At 38.9% G+C, this 19,183-nt stretch overlaps 1 protein-coding gene across 12 annotated transcripts in view; it reads right to left on the bottom strand.

Annotated features, from left to right (window-relative positions):
* The window catches only part of ADD3 (adducin 3), a 125,964-nt gene that overhangs the window by 6,880 nt on the left and 99,901 nt on the right, over positions 1–19,183 (bottom strand). For 11 of the 12 annotated variants that reach the window (XM_043597478.1, XM_043597472.1, XM_043597480.1 and 8 more), the window contains exons 3-12: positions 11,824–11,962; positions 7,968–8,119; positions 6,911–6,991; positions 5,698–5,847; positions 5,123–5,266; positions 4,910–5,008; positions 3,625–3,807; positions 2,267–2,524; positions 861–980; positions 82–168 (exon numbers count right to left, since the gene is read on the bottom strand). In XM_043597478.1, coding sequence (XP_043453413.1) covers positions 82–168; positions 861–980; positions 2,267–2,524; positions 3,625–3,807; positions 4,910–5,008; positions 5,123–5,266; positions 5,698–5,847; positions 6,911–6,991; positions 7,968–8,119; positions 11,824–11,962 — 1,413 coding nt within the window. Of the gene's footprint in view, positions 1–81; positions 169–860; positions 981–2,266; positions 2,525–3,624; positions 3,808–4,909; positions 5,009–5,122; positions 5,267–5,697; positions 5,848–6,910; positions 6,992–7,967; positions 8,120–11,823; positions 11,963–18,231; positions 18,285–19,183 lie in introns of those variants that run through there. The other variant, XM_043597483.1, reaches the window with a different exon arrangement.

Raw genomic sequence — 19,183 nt, 5'->3', positions numbered from 1 at the left:
AAAATAAATACTCATATTTAAAAAGCAAAGAAATTAGTGTGGTAGATGAAAACCCAAGAGCATGTGGCTTCATGGACTTACAGAAGGGGGCTTGTCCACAACAATTCCAGCAAGCAACTGGGACTGTGGTCCAGCTGTTTTCAAGTCATACCGGTTTTGTTCTCGAATCTGAATCAAAACACAGTAACGAGTTCTTGGGGGCAACTATGCAGACAGATGATTTTTACTCTTTTACTCTCTTTTCCCACAGGCTTGCTCTTTGACCACCTAGAGCCTCTTTCTTCCTGCCTCCACAAAGCCCTCTCCTACCATCCCAACAACTCACACTCATCTCCTCCACTCTTCCTAATGTATGATTTCCTATTGTCTTACGTGGTTGGAGAACTACCTTTTCCACTAACACTAGGGCTCACTTTCACTGATAAAGCAGCAGTATGTGTACTACCTCTTCCCCATGGAGCCCACTTGCCAGTGACTAGCACAGAGCTGGAGGTGTTCAATACAGGGTAACATTATACTGAGTTTCAGGACGTCTGGTGGCTCAGCTGGTTGAGCGTCTGACTCTTAATTTCAGCTCAGGTCATGATCTTGCAAAAGGTTTGTGAGACTGAGCCCCACGTTGAGCTCTGTGCTGACAGTGTGGCGCCTGCTTGGGATTCTCTATCTCCCTCCTCTTTGCCTCTCCCTCACTTGCACGTGCACGTTTTCCCTCTCTCTCTCAAAATAAATGCACTCATAAAAAATTATACTGCATTTCAAATTCTTCTGTATTCGTACCCCCTAAGCTTGGTATTAATCAGATTTAATCACATAAAACAGTATAAAAATGACTCCCTTGGCCACAGATGACTACATCTTACCTTATTTCTCTTTTCTAGTACCTCATTCGGGTTTGTGTTTAAAGGAACAAATTGATTTGGATCTTCAATTTTGATAGGTGTTCCACTACTAACTTTAGAAGAGTCCTCTGCTCTCAACCACTAAAAAATAAAAAATTTTCTAGAATGAGGCTTTGTGTTAAGGAAATATGGTAGGTTTTTGGTAACTGTTTATTGTTTATTGACTCAAGGAGAGGGAGCACACACTGCCAATATTTTAAAGAATTTCACTAAGCAGTATTTAGTGGTCAATTACTGTATGTCTCATACTAGTTAGAAAAAGGCTCATGATCAGCACTCAAAAGATGTGATTACTATTTGCATGAATACTCACCTAGATGGCTATTTAAGTTTTCTTAATCTCTTAATCAGAGTCTGATCTCTTATTAACTCACGTTTAGAACTGTTGCCTGCACTAAAGTTTCATCAGCTGATGATGGCTAAGTCACCAAAAAGGACTCAAGGAATCTCTTCAGATTTAGTTTTCCAGACTTCGCTTTTCTATTTTTGGCTGCCAGGAAAGGCCAATCCCCTGACCAGCATTTTACACAGAGGGTAATCTGGTAGTAATCCATAATAGAACTACAGGGATGGAAAAGCCTTATATAATTTTTCTCCTTTATCCCTTATCATATCCTTTAAAGAAGACGAATATTCATCAAGATCAATAATGGCTGGCCATCAGTCTCCACCAATAAAATCAATTCTGGGAAACTTAGGAGTTTAATTATGTTCTTTTACTAGGAGATAAGAAATCTTATAAGCTAGGGAAAAACACTTTGATGTCTAGGCACTTCCACAGTGAATGTTACTGATTTATATGAGAGGATGAACCAATTGTGAGTATCTACAGAATATCTGGTGATCAGTACTCTAAAACTAAACCAAATCTGAAGCAAAATGTTGAAAAATATAGGACAATCCATTTCTCACTCTTCAAGATTTTGCCTAAGCATAACTGTGCAGTAATTCATGAAACTCTAGAACCATCACGTGTCGATAACTTTTATGGTTCTGATTCACTGGTACAATATAAACTGCAAAGCAGGACCAAGTAGTGGATTAAGAACTGGGCTCCAGAGTCACTGTATGCATTCAAATCTTGCCTTTACTATTCATAAATGATTAGTTAATCCCTCTGTGCCTCAGTTTTCACATCTATGAAACGGGAGAAAAACCACATCCTCTCCATGTTAAGAGTATTAAATGAGATAATTCATTTAAGTCACAGAAAACAAAGTATCTTGTACAAAGTTTATACCTGATAAATGACAGGTTAGTAGTATTATATTCAACTTTCCCAACATTTTTAACATAGAACATTCAATTCATATAAGTAACTAGGCAAAATATTTAGTAGAGGCAAACCACATAAAATAGCAACATACTGTGATTTTGGTCCTGGGACTGGTTTCCCCATTCCGAGACTCCTCAGGCACATTCACTTTCATGTAAGTATTTGGTGAGTTCAGCCATCTTGTTTTTTCACGCTGCTGTCTCTGTGCCATGTATTTGAGAGGAGAGAGTGGCACTGTGTCATCCTCAAAGGAAAAAGCAGTCACAGTTGCTGGGATTTCCACGTCACTCTTGTGCCTAGGCTTCTCTCGAATGAGAGGATGCCTATAAGCATAGCCTGTTCTATACCCCTAAGGGAGCAAAAAAACCACATTTGAAATGATCAAACATGCACCAAACACAGCATTTGGGCTCTTAATTCTTTAAACAAGTGATCAGAAAGACTCCTTTGTTGAAAAACAAAGACGAAAATATCTGTCAAACCTCATGTAACCTCCATTTATAACACTAGGGTTGAAATTAAGCAAATTTCAAGATCTGGTGAAAACAGATTCCAGCTGACAATGTGATTTCCACTCACACAACTGTTCCTGACAAAGGTAATTTCAAAACTGCTGACCAGAAAATTTTCCTAGCTATTTTCCAGCTTTCTGGAAGCCAAATCTCAGTGCTCATTTAAATCTTTGTTCCTCAGTCTCAAGGCAATCTTCTTCTGACCCTTAGTGGAAGAGGGTAAAATCTAAAGTAAGATGACACTTAAATAAATAAATATAAACCAAAAAAAAAAAAAGAAAGAAAGAAAAAAAAAGGGGCGCCTGGGAGGCTCAGTCGGTTAAGCGTCCGACTTCAGCTCAGGTCATGATCTCACGGTCCGTGAGTTTGAGCGCCGCATTGGGCTCTGTGCTGACAGCTCAGAGCCTGGAGCCTGTTTCAGATTCTGTGTCTCCCTCCCTCTCTGACCCTCCCCAGTTCAAACTCTGTCTCTCTCTTTGTCTCAAAAACAAATAAACGTTTAAAAAACAACCCAATCAAACAAAAAATGAGAAGGGGTGCCTGGGTGGCTCAGTCGGTTGAGCGTCCGACTTCGGCTCAGGTCATGATCTCACAGCTCGTGAGTTCGAGCCCCGCATCAGGCTCTGTGCTGACAGCTCGGAGCCCGGAGCCTGCTTCGGATTCTGTGTCTCCCTCTCTCTCTGCCCCTCCCCCACTTGTGCCCTGTCTCGCTCTATCAAAAATAAATAAATGTAAAAAATAAGATAAATAAAGATGACACTTGCATGTTTCACTGTTTGATTCTTAAAAATGTGGTAAAATTACACTGGAATGCCTCCCTAGAGTCAAACTCAGCTCCCAGAGGCATAACCATGTTCCCAGACCAAAGGGAGATGGAAGCGTTTGCTCTCGAATCTGCAGACACGAAATCCAAGTTTACGTTCAATTTTTCACCTACCAAATTATCCAGAGTCCTCATCAGCCCTTCAAACTCAATCTCGCCAACCTTCCATTTCTGATGGGAGCCCATATTCACTCCTCCTCCTCCAGTTGTTGCTATAGCATGAGTGAAAGATTTATACTTCTGAAGATCCAGCACCAGCAGATTGTCTACTCCACCTGCCCCTGCTAATGCCTGCACCTGTAATCGATGGCAAAATATAGAGGCACAAGACTATAAAAGATTATAATGAATATTTTACCTTTAAAAAGGCAGGATTTCACTTCAGCAAATACCTATAACTTGTCCAGGCTCCTAACAACAGGAATAAGGCAATACACTTGTAAAAATGGGCAGCTGAAGTATCTTTTCCATTGATCTGAAAAAGATACCTTCCAGGATTCTGATCCTCCCTGATGGAAAACACATTTAGAGCCATTCCTTTTAACATATTTCAAGAAACTGAATTCTCTTGCCAAATTTTAAAGTTATCTTGCAGTTTTCCCTTGGCTATCCTTTTTTTTTTTTTTTTTTTTTTGCTGAAAGTTATAATTTTAAAGGAATAGAGACACTACACTGTGAAGTTAAGGATATTTAGGCAGAAGCAGCTCATTATCTTAATTTCATCAAGCTTTTCACAGCTTCGTTTAAGAAGGGGCTGCTAGAGCAACAACAACAAAAAAAGTTGTTAGACATTAAAACTGACAGAAAAGATTTTTCCCCTTTATTGTGGCCCTCTAATAAATTAAGATTATTACCATTTGCTTCAAGAGAATCTTCTTGAAGAGGGAAATTAGGTCTGTTAAAAATACATTCAGCTTCTCTGAGGAAAAAAGTAGTTAATAAATAGCCAACCTATTATAATAAGGTTGAGGCTGTGAAATTGTTGGAAACTGCAGGAGTTCATAAAACTTCTGGCCCTGCTCCTTGCACTTTTTATAAAAGTGGCTACATCTGATCTTTGATGACGGACGGTTGCCTCTGTTTCTAATTAGTGTGACCACAACCACTACAGGGTAAAAACAGAGACAATTACAATTAAGCAGGATTATGGGGAAAACGATGTTTATGAGGCTCTCAGATTTGTGTGTGTGCGTCTGTATGTGAATTTTAATTTTTTCCTCTTTTCAATTCAAGAGATAACGGAGTTGACCCTTTTTATTCAAGTAAAGCAGATCTCTTAAAAGACAAAACAAAAAGCCACCAACCAATAGGACTTTGAAAATAAATAATACAAAACCCAATACAACAAGCAAATTGCAAAAAATAAAAAACAAGTGTGTGGGGGGATAATTTTTCCTACCTGAATCTCACAGGCTATCTGCACATTAAATATATAATGAAAGGCCTCCTCAATCGTTTCTCCAAGGGCTACCACACCATGATTTCTGAGTACCAGCACCTAAAATAGAATCACAAAGCAATCACTTTAAAATAACTGGCATAGCTCACACTGTTTTTCATCAACAGCAACAGCAACAAAAATAGCTCCTTCGATAGGAACTCTACTGCATACCTTACAACTTGGCCCCAGAACTTTCTGTAGTTGAATTCTCTCCTCCTGTTCATCAAGTGACCCTTGGTAGTCATAATAGGCGACATCTCCCAGGAAGAGGGACTCTTGAGAAATTGGAAGGATCCCACACTTCATGGAGGATACCTATTTGATTGGGCCCATGTTAAAAGAACATATTTAGTTACTAGTTACACTCTCCTAAGAACCGGATTCTTTAGTCAGCTCAGGAAGCACTGGCCTAACTCACTGAGTCCACCATTCCAACCCCTCTCTCACTTTAGCTCTTCACTTCTTCCAGAAGGAAAAAAGAAGAAAAAAAAAAAAAAAGAACTTAGGGGATAGAACTCAGTTTAAACGTTGTGCCAAGTATTATGAAAGAAACTTTACTCCAAAGAGCTCAGCACCCAATTATTAGCTGATTAGTGAAAAATGAAAATGCTATCTCTCTAGTTGTTTCCTACGATGTCAGCATTTGGTCCAAAGGAAATTTTGCTTTCTGGGTATGCAGAGGATTAATATTTTCAGTATACTACACTTCCCAGGGTCATTGCTGGTTTTAGCCTTCAGCAACTTACAGCTGCTGTTGCCAGGGTATGGATGTGTATCACACACTTAACATCAGGACGTGTTGAATAGATCGCAGCATGGGGACTGAAGCCTGTGTGGTCAATTTTCAAGTTAGTACTTCCCTGATCAACCACTTCTCCTATGATATTGACTTTCACCTGGAAAAATCAGAGAGACATATTTCATTGGTACACATGTATCAAAGTTTGCCTGTGATCCACAAACCAAACCAGGGGAGGGGGCCAACTTTTTTTTGTCAAAGGCCAAATAGTCAAAATTTTAGACTTTGTGGGCCTCTGATGCAACTACTCAACTCTGCCACTTTATGTAGAGCCACTCAGAACTGTAGAAGAATGGGTGTGGCTTTGTTCCCATAAAACTTTATTTATAAAAACAGGCAGTCTGAAACAAAATTTCGAAGTTAGTAAGAAGCAGTTTCCAAAAAACCAAGTAACTTAAACCCTTCACTAAAGGTCTGAACAAGTCCAGTGTTTACTGAATTGGCTGGAAAATTTCCATTTGCTGACACTGTAGCACCCAGAACCAATGGAGTTCCTGTCATCCCAGAGGTCAATGACAGTGCCTATGAGTACAATCATGGAAAAATAAAATGCCACACAGTCAGCCAGCCCCTCTGCTCACACCAACTGAACTTTATTGAAATCTATTTATAAAATACACATAGACTTTGTGTTTTTTAAAAGTTCCAGAGTGTACAGGGTGGAAAAAAAGTCAAAGGATTCCCTCCAAAACATGGATAGTTCCTGATAAGACCAACTTATTTATGAGTCTCTTCAACCACCTTGTTTTTCTTGACCCTGAAAGCTTTTCTTAAAAATCAACATAAGTTGGGGTGCCTGGGTGGCTGGCTCAGTTAAGCGTCCGACTTCAGCTCAAGTCATGATCTCACGGTTCTAAATTCGAGCCCCACTTTGGGCTCTGTGCTGACAGCTCAGAGCCTGGAGCCTGCTTCGGATTCTGTGTCTCCCTCTCTCTCTGCTGCTCCCCCGCTCAGGCTCTGTCTCTCTTTCAAAAACAAATAAAGGCTAAAAAAATTATTTTTTTAAAAAATCAACATAACTTTCCAAACTCTTTCCTGTTCACTAAGCAAATGTTTTTTCCATCCATACCTTTTCTTGTTCTGTCCCGTACTAAAAGCTGAAAACTGTTAGAAAAGCACAAAGAAGCACAGAAAAAGTAACATAGGAATGAAAATTATACCAAATTGGAGGCTGTGGCTTCAGAAAAAGACAGGCCCCTAGGAATTATTATTATGTGGTCTTGCTCCTTACTTATTCTTACCTGGGAGAAAGAAAAACAAACAAACAAACAATAGGCAATTGCTGTGAGATCATTCATATTTTGCAGTTTAAACACGACTAGAAATATATTTGTAGTGAATAACTGTAAGAGATCTGGGAGGGTGGGGAAAGCAACAAAGTAGAAATTAAAGGTATGCAATGGGAAACTTTCCTTGAAAAGTTTTCTTCCCTCAATACTCAAGCACTTGCTAAAAATTTCTGCCATTAGTTTCTCATTTACTTCCCTAAAGCTTTATCCCGGGAGCTCTAAGGTTGCTTAGGGTCAGCTACATTCATGAGAAAATATTAACTGAATGCGGTAATGACTATAATCTTGATTTACAACATGGAAATGAAGGGGAAAGGGGCAAAGGAAAGAGAAGTCTTCCTGGGAAGGCAGGAAGGAAGTGGAGACGGAAGGGGAAACACAGGAGAGGCTGCAGGGGGTGGGGGTGGGGGTGGGGGTGGGGAAGAACTCTGGGAAGACAGCACCTAGCACTGGCACCACTTCCATTACAGTCTTTTCATACTTTTTTGCTTCCAAATGTTGTCTGGTTTCCAAGTGTGACAACATGAAAACACAGATGATAACGAACGGAAAAAATACACTTAAAGAGAATAAAGACCAGAGAGGAAACGTCTCAGGCCTCCTCTACTTTGCCTGCCCCAAGTGCTTTTCAGTGACCCTCATGCTCAGACAGAATTAACACAGAGAAAACTGTGCCAGAAGGATTTCTTCTCAGATGGTTTTTGCAACTGGTTTGAACGAAAAGGACAACACAGACGGTAAATGAAAGAGAAAGTGAGGTTAACCACAGCCTCTCCTTTGGAGAGGTTTAAATAAGGATTAGGTTGTAACGCAGCATGCTAGGTTCAGAAAATGAAGACTGATCAGACTTAGGAGTCAAGGGGAGAAGAGTACAGTTGCCTTCTAGTTGGGATTTTTTCAAAAAGGAATTGAAAGCCAAAGAACTCACGGAGATATAGGTATTTGCCAGGTGTGCCCATCCAAACAAGTCCACGAGTCTATACAGGCTGGCAAGCTTACAGCGAGTAAGTTTCTCTCCCTTCACGTAGGAGGATGTATCTGCCCCAGGGAGGTCATTGATAGGTGTGACCATGCCGAGACCTAAAAGGAGGAGGTGTGGATAGAGACTGTGGTCAAGTCAAGTACTGCTGCACCTGGAAGCAGCCGGAGTCTGGGAGTGTCCCAGCCTTGTAAATTCGGATGTGAAACTTATCAGCCTGCACAATGTTTCATTAGCTTATCTTCCTTTGGAGAAAGGCGCATCAGCAATCTTCTCTGCTGTTTCTTCTAGTACTGTACTTGTGTGGGAGGGACTTGGTAGGGAGTCAGGTTCACACCACTGGAGGAAAATGGTCACGTGATCCCAAAGGTGAACGTGTTCTTAATCCTGAGGTTACTGCTAACTTGATGATGAAAAGATCCCAACGGAAAGCTACTTTTCTAATAGCCCTTTTGACTTTTAGTCAAACAAAAATTATTTAAAATGGAAAAGAATGCATTCAAACCACACTGTGCCTTCTGCCATGACTAAGCAACAAAACCTAGTTTTGCTTGGGTTTTAATGACCCAATTGCTAACTTCAGATGTGATCAAGTTCCACTTTTTCTTAGTCTTTGTTCTCCTTGACACCATTTACCACGTCTTCCCTACAATTCTTCTACAGGCCTGTGTGGTATCATCTGGATCTCTTGTTCCCCTTTCACCTGCTGCTTCTTTCTCCTTCAACAAGTTCTCTTCCCTTTCTCCCGTCTGTGGCTCCTTCCTGAAGCTCAACCGTCCCCTACACTCCTCTCTCATGTTCCTTTTCCCCATGAAAACGCTACAGACTCAGACACCCTGGTCTTTACCTGTGAGCAGGCCCCCCTGCCCACCCTTCAGCCTACTGCTTCTAACTGCTTGACACAGTAACAGACTAGTTAAAAGAGTAGAAAAGTGATTTTATCTCCCTGCTTTTTCCTACCTTCTCACTTCTCCTCAGTCTTCTGATACTGATGGTACTACAATTTCCACAGGATCAACGTAACCTGTCCTGGGCGACCAGGCGTAATTCATCACCACGTTCCACCACTCTCTTCTTTATGAGTTCCCTCATTCTCCATCCTTGAGTTCAGGCCTCATCTCACATGTAAGCTTTCTCATTCTTGTCCTCGCCTTTGGCCCCTCTCTTTATAAATCCATTCCACATAAAGTCATCAGATTGAGCGGTTAGCCTCACTACTCCCCTGCTCAAAGTTTTGCAGAAGCCCCAGACCTGAAGGCCTACAAGATATTCATGTAAGTGCATAAACCAGGCCTGGTGCAGCCCGTAGGCCACTAGAGATAATACAGGCCTGGGATGAAGGGGCAGCTGTAACTCCACAATCAGCTGCTACCGTGTGAGAATCTGAGTTCAGGGCTATCAGAAAGTTTCAACTTTAAACTTGGGCCCCAAGTCAATACTGTAATGTGAGATCTTCTACTTGTGAAATGTTGTGAACTAATTCAAAGAAATAGTTTCAATATGTAAGCCATTATGAAACAACATAATTTCTAACAAAATTTCAGAGCAGCCATTTAATCGATCTCCCGCTTTCCCTGCCAACTTTAACTTTCACTTTCGACAACATAAATTTTCCAGCCAAACTGGCTGATTTGTACTCCCTGACCTCTGAGCTGTGAGACACAGCTTTCCCGCTGCCATGCCTTTGTACATTGCAGCCAGCAACCTCAGCGGCTCCCCCTTCCTGCTGGGGTATCTAGGACACACACAGGATAGCTCCTCTTATTATTTTGGTCTTCCTGGACTAGTCTTCCTCTTCTAACTTTCGAAATTTTCTCTTTAGACCCTTTTCTTCTCTGCCTATACCCTCTTGTATGATTTAATCTACACACACGGCCCTGATGAATACTTCCCCATGTCCATCTGCCAAGTCACTCTCTTAGGCTCTAGGAGTGTTTTTCCAACTGCTACAAGGTCTTGGCAACTCTGGGCAACCCTGGCATGCCTGAAGTTGAACTTCTTCCATTTCCCAAGCCAAAGAGATCCCCAACTCTGGACATTCCTATTTCTGTCTACTAATAATACCATGAAATTCTCAGTTAATTCTTCACACAGAAACTATACAGGTCTTTCTACATCACCCTTCTGCTTAAATGACTTTTCAAAATTAGAATAGAATCCAAACTTCCAACCCTGGCTGCAAAGCCCTACATAATTCAGCCTCTCTGCCTGTTTCTGATCTCACTTTGTTCTACTGGTTTCCCCCAAAACCATGTTCCAGACCATAACCTTTAATTTTTGTTCCTTGAAGAGACCACCAAATTCATTGTCCTCTTATTTCCATCTGACACTTGTACTTGTCCCTTCTACTTGGACTGTTTTCTCTCAATCTTGGTATGGTTTGCTCCTTCTTGCCATTCAGATTTCAGTTTCAATGTCCCCTCCTCAGAGAGATTCTCTCTGATCACCTAATCTAGTCACCTAGCTCCTCCTATCAAATCACCATCTATTAATTATCTGCATAGGACTTATTAACTGACCATTTTCCATCTCCACAAGGACAGGAATCTTGTCTCTGGTTTATCAGTGTATCTCCTATCTCTAACAGGGTGCTTAGAACACAATAGATACTCAATATTATAGGAAAAGCAAAACAAACAAACAAACAAACAAGCTCAACCTTTGAATTTTTATGTTTCTTCTAATAGAATGTTCTTCCAAGATAGAGGAGTGATTTTGTAACTCATAGTTCTTCTCCCCCACTATCTACACCATCTCCTCACATCAAACTGTTACTAAGTCATCTCTATTCTTCCTTAGTTATGCCTTTCTCATATCTCTTCCTTTTTGTACTCACACTACTATTTTAGTTCAAGCACATATACCTCACATTGGGACCCTTTCAAAGATTCTTTAACCGGTATATATGTGCCGACACACTGGTCCACTTTGAGTTCTACAAACATACCTTAACCCAGCATGTTTTCAACATCAGGTCTCAATTGTTATGCCATTCCTCTATTTGGAAAGTACTTGCATTTACTGACTCTTACTTATAAATCTATAACCAAACCAAACCAAACCAAAACCAAAGAAAGGCAGAAATGAAGGAAGAGAAGGAAAACAAAAGAAAAGAAAAAAGAGGAAAAGAAAATCCCTTGATGCTGATATGACGTCTCATCCCTTGACTCGGACCCGAAGCAGTCCCTGACATTACCTTCTGGGACTCTGCACCTGTCCTGGTATTGCGGGGAGTTCTGGACATACCTTGCTGATGTATAAAGTGCTTAGTGTTCAGCTCACCAAACTGGTGCTCTTACTAAAGAGTTGTTAAATGTAAAAATATCTTAACCCCTCTTTTACACCAAATTCTAACCACTCCATCTTGTAAAGCCTGGTTAGCTCAGGCCTCTCTTTTTTTCAGAGTTTTCTCAGTCCACTTCAACCAAAAATCAACCTCAACTCTCAGTTCATAGTATGATGACTTATAAAAGGCCATTAGACAATTTCTTACGAACTGCTTTGTAATGTTTTACAGTTATCTTTCAGTTTTAATTTTTTTTTGCATTCATGGTAGGTCTCCTCAACTAAAATTATGCATTTATGTAGGACAGGGCCCATGTCTTGTAACTATTTTACAATCTCACAAAGTCTAGTAAATGCCCGGTTGATAACAAAAGGTAAGAGAGTTTAACACTATATTACTCTAAGTATTAGATGTTATAAACTTAAGGACTGAACCAGAGTAGAATATGCTGTTAGAGATGTGCCGTGTTCAAAGTAGAGATAAAATTATAATTTTTTAAACTTTTCAAAACTGACGTACTGAGAGGAGGTGAAGTAAAGCCCGAGAAAGAATTGGTCGTGATGTAATCTGCGATCTGCTGTAATGCCAGCAATCCAGTTGGGTTGTGGCCTTTCTTCATCTGTTCTTGGATAAGGCATTCCAGATCTTCCCGAAAGGCCTGTAACACACAAAAATGACCACTGAGCTCATACATCTCACTTGGAGCAGAACAAACCAAACATAACTTTCTCTATGATCAATCTTTTTCCCATCCCTCTTTTGAATACGGTTTCATCTACACAGTTTTGAAACAAATATAAAACATAAAATAATAAAACAGTGGAAGAAGGAGGCAAGAAGCTTGCCTTCAGGGGAGGAAAAAAATCGTTAGAAAGTCTTACTCTCAAAGAAAACGAGCTATCATCTACAATAGACAGATATAAAGCAACTCTGTTAACAATATGGAACTAGAGTACCAAGTACAGATTGATGCAAAAAGAGAGCCATTCCTCGCCCAGTGGCCTCATTACCTAGGTTGGGCTAGAGTCCCTATTTGGATGGGGCAAGACTCTGACTACAGACTGACTCACAGAAATCTTCACTAAGACATACTACATACATCACAGCTTCCATTTTAAGAATTCCGTGGCAATTCCCTTAACTCTATGAAGACTGAAAGCAAACTGATAAGAGCTGAGAACTGTTTACTCCCCTTCTGTGCTAAAGAAAGGACATTTCCCCCAACTTTGGGTACTATATGTTCCTGTTCTGGAATTCTGCTATATTTCTTGGGGGCATATGTGTATGTGTCAGAAACAGTGTTCATATCAGTAAAAATTCTGAACGTTAAGAGAAATTTTCTATTCGAATAACCCTAAAGTTGCTAATATGATTCATCATTTGAAACCTCTCTCAATCCTTTACATTACTTGAAATAGCTCATTTTTTATTTCCATAACACCTAACCAATACTTATTTTATTAAATTCATTTGTTTTCTTGCTCAAACCTTTTCCCATTCATTTTAAATACAAAAGCTCTTGCAATGTAAGTCCTCTAAACCTTGCTTTTGGTTACATATGAAACAGAATCCCTGCCAGAAATTAAGTTCAATTTTTAACCACTTCACCTAAGAGGGAGAAGGCAGAAAACTGCTCCGGAATCACAACCTCCAAGAGGAGTCCATACAAATACCTTGGAGATCACTGGAGAAATCTTTTTCAGAAGGGTGAATTTCCTTTCAGTCACCAATAGCAGCCTTCCTTATAAGGCTGAGAATAAGATCTCCTGGAGTCCCTGCTTAGATGTAGACTTGCATCGTGGATGACCAAATGATTCAGATTTTCAGAAAGGACTTCTTAAAAAAAAAAAAAAAAAAAAAGGCATAGGAGCCCATGATGGAAGGAGAAATGTGGTTTGAGGCTATGAGGTAGTAAATATTAGGACCAGTCCTGACTCATTGCTTGTGTTGCTTTTAGAGAAACAGTTGAGAGGCATCCATGATCTGAATTGAAAGAGCTGAGTGCGAAAAACTATAATCTTGGGAGTTCAATCATGGGGCACCATGGAACACCCTAAGTCAGCTTAGCACAGGAAGAGGGGGAGGGAGGTCACCTTTCCCTGATGCCCCAGAGTGGCCTGTGCAGACATCTGTGTCAACAGTGAACCTGCATCTCCTGTTGGACAGGGTAAGACTCGTTTTCAACACCACTACCATGTGCGCAGGAAGGCACAGTGGCCGAGGTGGACTGAAGAGACTTTAGCATGACTCACATGTGCACATGAAGACATACGTACATGCCACATCTTGGATATAGAAGTCACTGGTGAACCCTTTTGCACTGTGTAAGCCACTGAGGTTCTTGGGACAACTTAGAGGAGAACAGAAATTCCAAGAGGAAGATACTGTACTTTCTGCTAATACAGCAGGTGAATGTTTAAGAGACGAATTTAAAAACTAGTAGTGACCATATTTGAATTCTGAGTTCATGGAGCAGTTTATACCAGTTAAACATGGCTTTTCTTTTACAAATTTGAGGGCTGTTAAATGTAAATCGTTAGCACAGTTATAAAAATTCTAAACATCTGGGGTGCCTGGGTGGCTCAGTTGGTTTGAGTGCCCAACTTCAGCCCAGGTCATGATCTCAGGGTTGAGTTCGAGTCCCACGTTGGACTTGCCGCTGTCAGTGCAGAGCTCACTTCAGATCATCTGTCCCCCTCTCTCTCTGCCCTTCCCCTGCTTGTGCACTCTCAAAAAATAAACAAACATTAAAAAAATTCTAAACATCTAAATCCATTGACTGTACCTTGCTCATTTAAAAATATGACTTAAACCAGAGACACTATCCTATAAAATATCCTCTACAAAGACACATTACATTGATCAGAAAACTCCATTAATACATTTCTACGACTTAGTGAACATAAAATGGTTGTGAGCTATATATAAGATGGATGGACACTTTCATACAGATGAGTAACATGAGTATTTTACCATATTTAAGGCTGGATGAGAAAGAATCTTTCAGATACACTCATTTATCTTTTATAAACCATAGAAAACTTCTGGACACCTGGCAAAGGGCCAATCTGCTCTTTTGAAACTTTATCTTTCCTTCAAAACCAAATTCTATTTAAACTTTCTTCAGCTGAAAGCAGCTATAACCAATATTCATTCAGTAAAAAAGCCAAAAAACAAACAAAAAACCTGATGATACCTACTATGTGTATCACTCATTATTTACATTGCAATAACTTACTGAGAAATGGGAATATTTTATTGAATGCCCCTCCCCATGTGGCTCCAGCAAGAATTTAAGGCAGATTCTAGAGATCAAAATTATTAAAAAAAATAAATACAGGTTAGATAAATTAAGCTAAAGAGAATAAATTAGTATAAGGAGGTTAGTTAGAGCCAGCAATGAGATTAAGATACAAAGTGCATGTTATAAAACCGTAGGCATTTGCTACAGTTGGCATAAGCCAACATGAATTAATTAAGATAATCTGCTCAGTATGATTTATAATGGCTTTAAGATTAAAAACCAACCAGTTGCTCAAGAGAATCACAACTATTTATGAGCTGATGAGACGTTTCTGCTGAGTGGGATGAAAAAGCTAAATAAGAAAGGTTGAAAAATTTGTCCAAGGCAGTAAATGTTAAAGGCAAGAACTCAGGTCAAATGCTATTTTCACTAGTGAAAATGCTTTTACCACTTCCATACATCCCACAATACGGTGGGCACAATCCTAAAGCTTTGGGATGATCCATGGTATCATAAGGGGATGTGTAAGCCCTTCTAAAATCAAGTCAGAGAAAAATATGAATTTAGTTTCCACAAAGTGCAGGAAAATGATTTTCAAAGTAAGTGAAATTGCCCTAACGTTTTTACATAGTTGAAAGTGCTTCAGCGGATAAGAAATCTTCTATTACAAAAGATTTAATGTTTTTGGTCATGAACATTTATAACTCATTTTTAATGTTTCAAATATATTTGGAGTATTATTCAGATAATTACCTCAGTCGTAAGACAGTATAAAAATTAATGATAAAATTTCAGCTGGTTTTAAAAATTTATCTATAATCATGTTAAGCTTTAAAATACTGTATTCAAAGAATAAAAATGTTATTTATCTTTACGATGACAGTTAACCATATTCTGAAATCCAATGTTAATAAAATAACCCTTTATAGTTATTCACTTGAATCTCACAACAAAGTCCTGAGATAGGCAGTGATTTGCTCAAGGCTGCACAGCTAACAAGTAAATGGAGTAAAGGTTGAAATCTGTAACTCTCAGCTGGGCACAGGATCTTTCTGTAATTTTATGGGAGATGGGTTGTATCACTGAAACCAAATACAACTAATAAGGCAGCAGGCATGTTGTGATCAGAAATACAGAGTAAACCTCTTAGGCTAGATTAGGGCATTAGGTTGTGCTGAAATAGCAAAAAAATTACATAGCAGCAGATTATGATGGTCCTCAAGTACCAAAATACTTGCCCTCTTACAGCTGGAAATTTTTCCATCAAAGCAGAATGAAAAACTAACTTATACACAGGGCAGCAAGGTCACATGCTTGGCTTCTGAAGTCAGATTAAACCAACAATTCCCTAGAGCGTCCACTAGAGAAGAGTCAGGGTAAAAGACAAACAACACGTACACAAACCACAGCATAAACCATGTCTTCCATCTTAGAGACAGAAGAGCAGAGAAGAGGAAGTAGTGGGAGTTGTTGCACCTTGAATGCATGAATCCATGAACATAATAAACCTGACTGCCATCAGGAGGACAGATTCTCTGAGACCTTTAAAACCCAAAGTACGGTCTAAGGAATTATAATTATATAATCTTCAAAGTGTTGCCATAAAGTGCTTTAAATCAGCAATACTGTATATAAGTCATGTATACAATTTTCACAAAAATACTTGACTACTATGGGCTAGGCTCTGCACAACTTGCTTTTATGTTATTTCATTTAATTGTCACAACAACTCCATGAGGTCCATTTTACCAACAAGGAAACTGAAGCTCAAGTTAAGTGAGTTTCCTAGGCCACGCAGCCAATAGGTGGTGGTGAACCCAGATCCAAAGCAAGCACTGTGTGCATATATATGTACATATCAAAACGTTTGTTATAAACAGATTAGAACTGGAAATGATGAGAAAATAGGCTGACTCCTTATAGGTCAAGCAGTCTGGTACTCCAGGATCTCTATAATTCGTCATGCAACTTTTTGGGTGTACCTACTGTTACTACCTTGTGCTCTGATTTAGCCTATGAGGTTTGCGCATCACTCTATGATCACACCGTACTTTTCTATCCCTGTGCACTCTATTTCATCAAAGGGAAATGCTGGCTTCTGCTGTTCCTCTACCTAGTCAGTGCTTACCCTTTATAACACTTGTCTTAAATGTGATCTTCCTGAAGTCTCTCCTTTAATCACCCCAATTAGGTGGGATCTCCACTTTCTTCTCTTCCCACCCAACTCTAATTCTTTTGACATTTGCCTTTACTACTCTTAGGATACCTATCATAGGACTGTCGTTTACTTTTCCCACTCTACCACACTATGATATCTGATGGTTGAAGCTGTTGTCTTTCACATTCCTGGAGTCTCCCTGAGTGTCTAGTTCAGTGCTCAATTAATAAAATAGTGAGAGTGTTTTCCTTTCCTAGAATATAAGGAAAGAAAGTAAAGAATCTGATCTTAATCTTAATTGAGTTAATGATAGTAAAATCCATTTCACAGGTTTTTAGCATTAGAATCTGAAGATCTAAAAAAGCCTTGAAAGTTTGTTACTTGAGGGGCGCCTAGGTAACTCAATTGGTTAAGCATCTGACTCTTGATTTCAGCTCAGATCATGATCTCAAAGTTCGTGGGACAGAGCCCTGCATCGGGCTCTGTGCTGGCAGCCCCAGAGCCTGCTTGGGATTCTCTCTCTACCTCTCTCTCTGCCCCTCCCCCCTTCCTCAAAGTCAGTAAACATTAAAAAAAAAAAAGTCCATTATTTAAATGAGAAATTCCTCTTGTGTAATTAGGTCTGTCCATCATAGAATGGGAGAAATTCATCTATTTTTTAAAAATAAGAAATGAATCTTCACTGAACGTTATAAAGTTTTGGAAAGTCATTTAATTCTTCAACTCCAACAAAATCCTACTTGAAAACTTGTTTGGTCCCCAGAGTATTATATTTTGGACAGCTCTCTCATTAACACACATCCAAAAGAGTATGATAAAAAAAAAAAAAGTAAAAAATCACTAGATGAAAATCAAAATGTTTGAATTAGAAAAAGCATGCCTTAAAAGCCTTATCTGAATCTCATACCCTTTTATTTTATGCATTGTCTGTCAATACTGACACAGCAATTCTATAAATTCTGAATTCATAAAGTATGGATAAAAATAAACGTGATTATAAAAACAAGAAAGAATTGGAGACCTGAGATTCATGTAGGTAAGATTATACTTTAAGTACACACATATTCATGTATACTAAAAACCAAAGGCAGAATTACCTTGAAGTATTAGATCCTAGTTTCTCTATCTAAAATCAGAGCTTTCAGGAGAAAGTGATATTGGATGGAAGGTATTGTAAATCACAGAAAAGAGGGCCAATTTGGTAAAAGAAAATAACCTGATTGGATTATTTCAGTTAAGGCTAGAGAAAAAAAAACAAAAACAAAAACAAAAAGAAAAGAAAATTACATAGGTTGATTTATAAGTAATGTTTAACTTATGGACATTATGTAATGGAATACTGATAAATACCAGAGATTGATTTTAAATATTCACACCTGGATGTTCTACCTCATAATAATTACTAGAGAGAAAAATTGGAGAAAAAAGAAAAAAAAAAAGATTACAGACTTACTGCTCCCAAGGCACTCTACAATTATGTTATTAGATCTCTCCCAAAGTGGGATTAGGAGCATAACAAACTTACTTAGAATTTCTCCATTAAGAAATGTATTCATTTGGAAATAGATTACCACTGGTCCTGTTGAAAGGAGAAAAAAGAAATAAACCAAATTTTCTTCTGGATGGTCTTTATCCTCTACCTAAGTCTTAATTAATATGAAGCTAAAGGTTAGAATACTCTTTTCTTGAAGCTAGTATGTAATAAAAATGCAAACAAAATTAATAAAGAATACCTTTATCTTAAGCTTCTAACGTGACCAGATAAATGACGGTGATTCTGACCAACTAGGTGCGCTGTTAACATTTTAGGCCTTATAGTGATATTCTGAAATATATATGGCTTTGAAGTTTCTCCTATATTTGAAGTAGCTTGTAGCATTACATATTGCCCTGTTATTAAGAAATGTTAGTGTGTCACATGCCTGAGCTATCACTACCTATAAGTTCCTGTTGTTCTATCTTTCAGAGTAGCATTGCACATTTCTCAACCAGATTAAACAGCTTTCCATAGTGGTGAGGTTTGAGAACATTCATTCTTTTTCTGAAACCCACCAACTATTTTCCACATTAAGCTGTTAAGTTCAACAGGAGCTTGATAGACAACCTTCAAGAGTTTAATGACTCAAAGCCCACCTAGCTATTCATATATCCGTCCATCGATGTACATAGAATTTTACTAAATATCTACTATGCACAATGTACTGTTAATTTTTCAACTTATATGCATCTTTAACTTTGATGAAACATCATTTAATTCCAACAGTTTGCCTTAGACACCTCATTCTGAGATAAGGGGGTTAATGATAATCTAGGGTTTCCATAGGCATATGTATGAGTGGTGTACTGGTTAAAGAAAACTTGTAGATTCTCCCTGCTGCATTAACAAGATCTCTAGCTAAACCTTGTTTACTCACCAGCACTTGATTTCTAAGACAAACACTTTATTAGGTTTAAATATACATACACATTACAATATA

Source organism: Prionailurus bengalensis, chromosome D2 (genome assembly GCF_016509475.1).
Source record: "Prionailurus bengalensis isolate Pbe53 chromosome D2, Fcat_Pben_1.1_paternal_pri, whole genome shotgun sequence".
In the NCBI taxonomy this organism is placed as follows: domain Eukaryota; kingdom Metazoa; phylum Chordata; class Mammalia; order Carnivora; family Felidae; genus Prionailurus; species Prionailurus bengalensis.
Note: the sequence above shows the minus strand (reverse complement) of the source record. Positions and strands in the feature narration are given on the sequence as shown.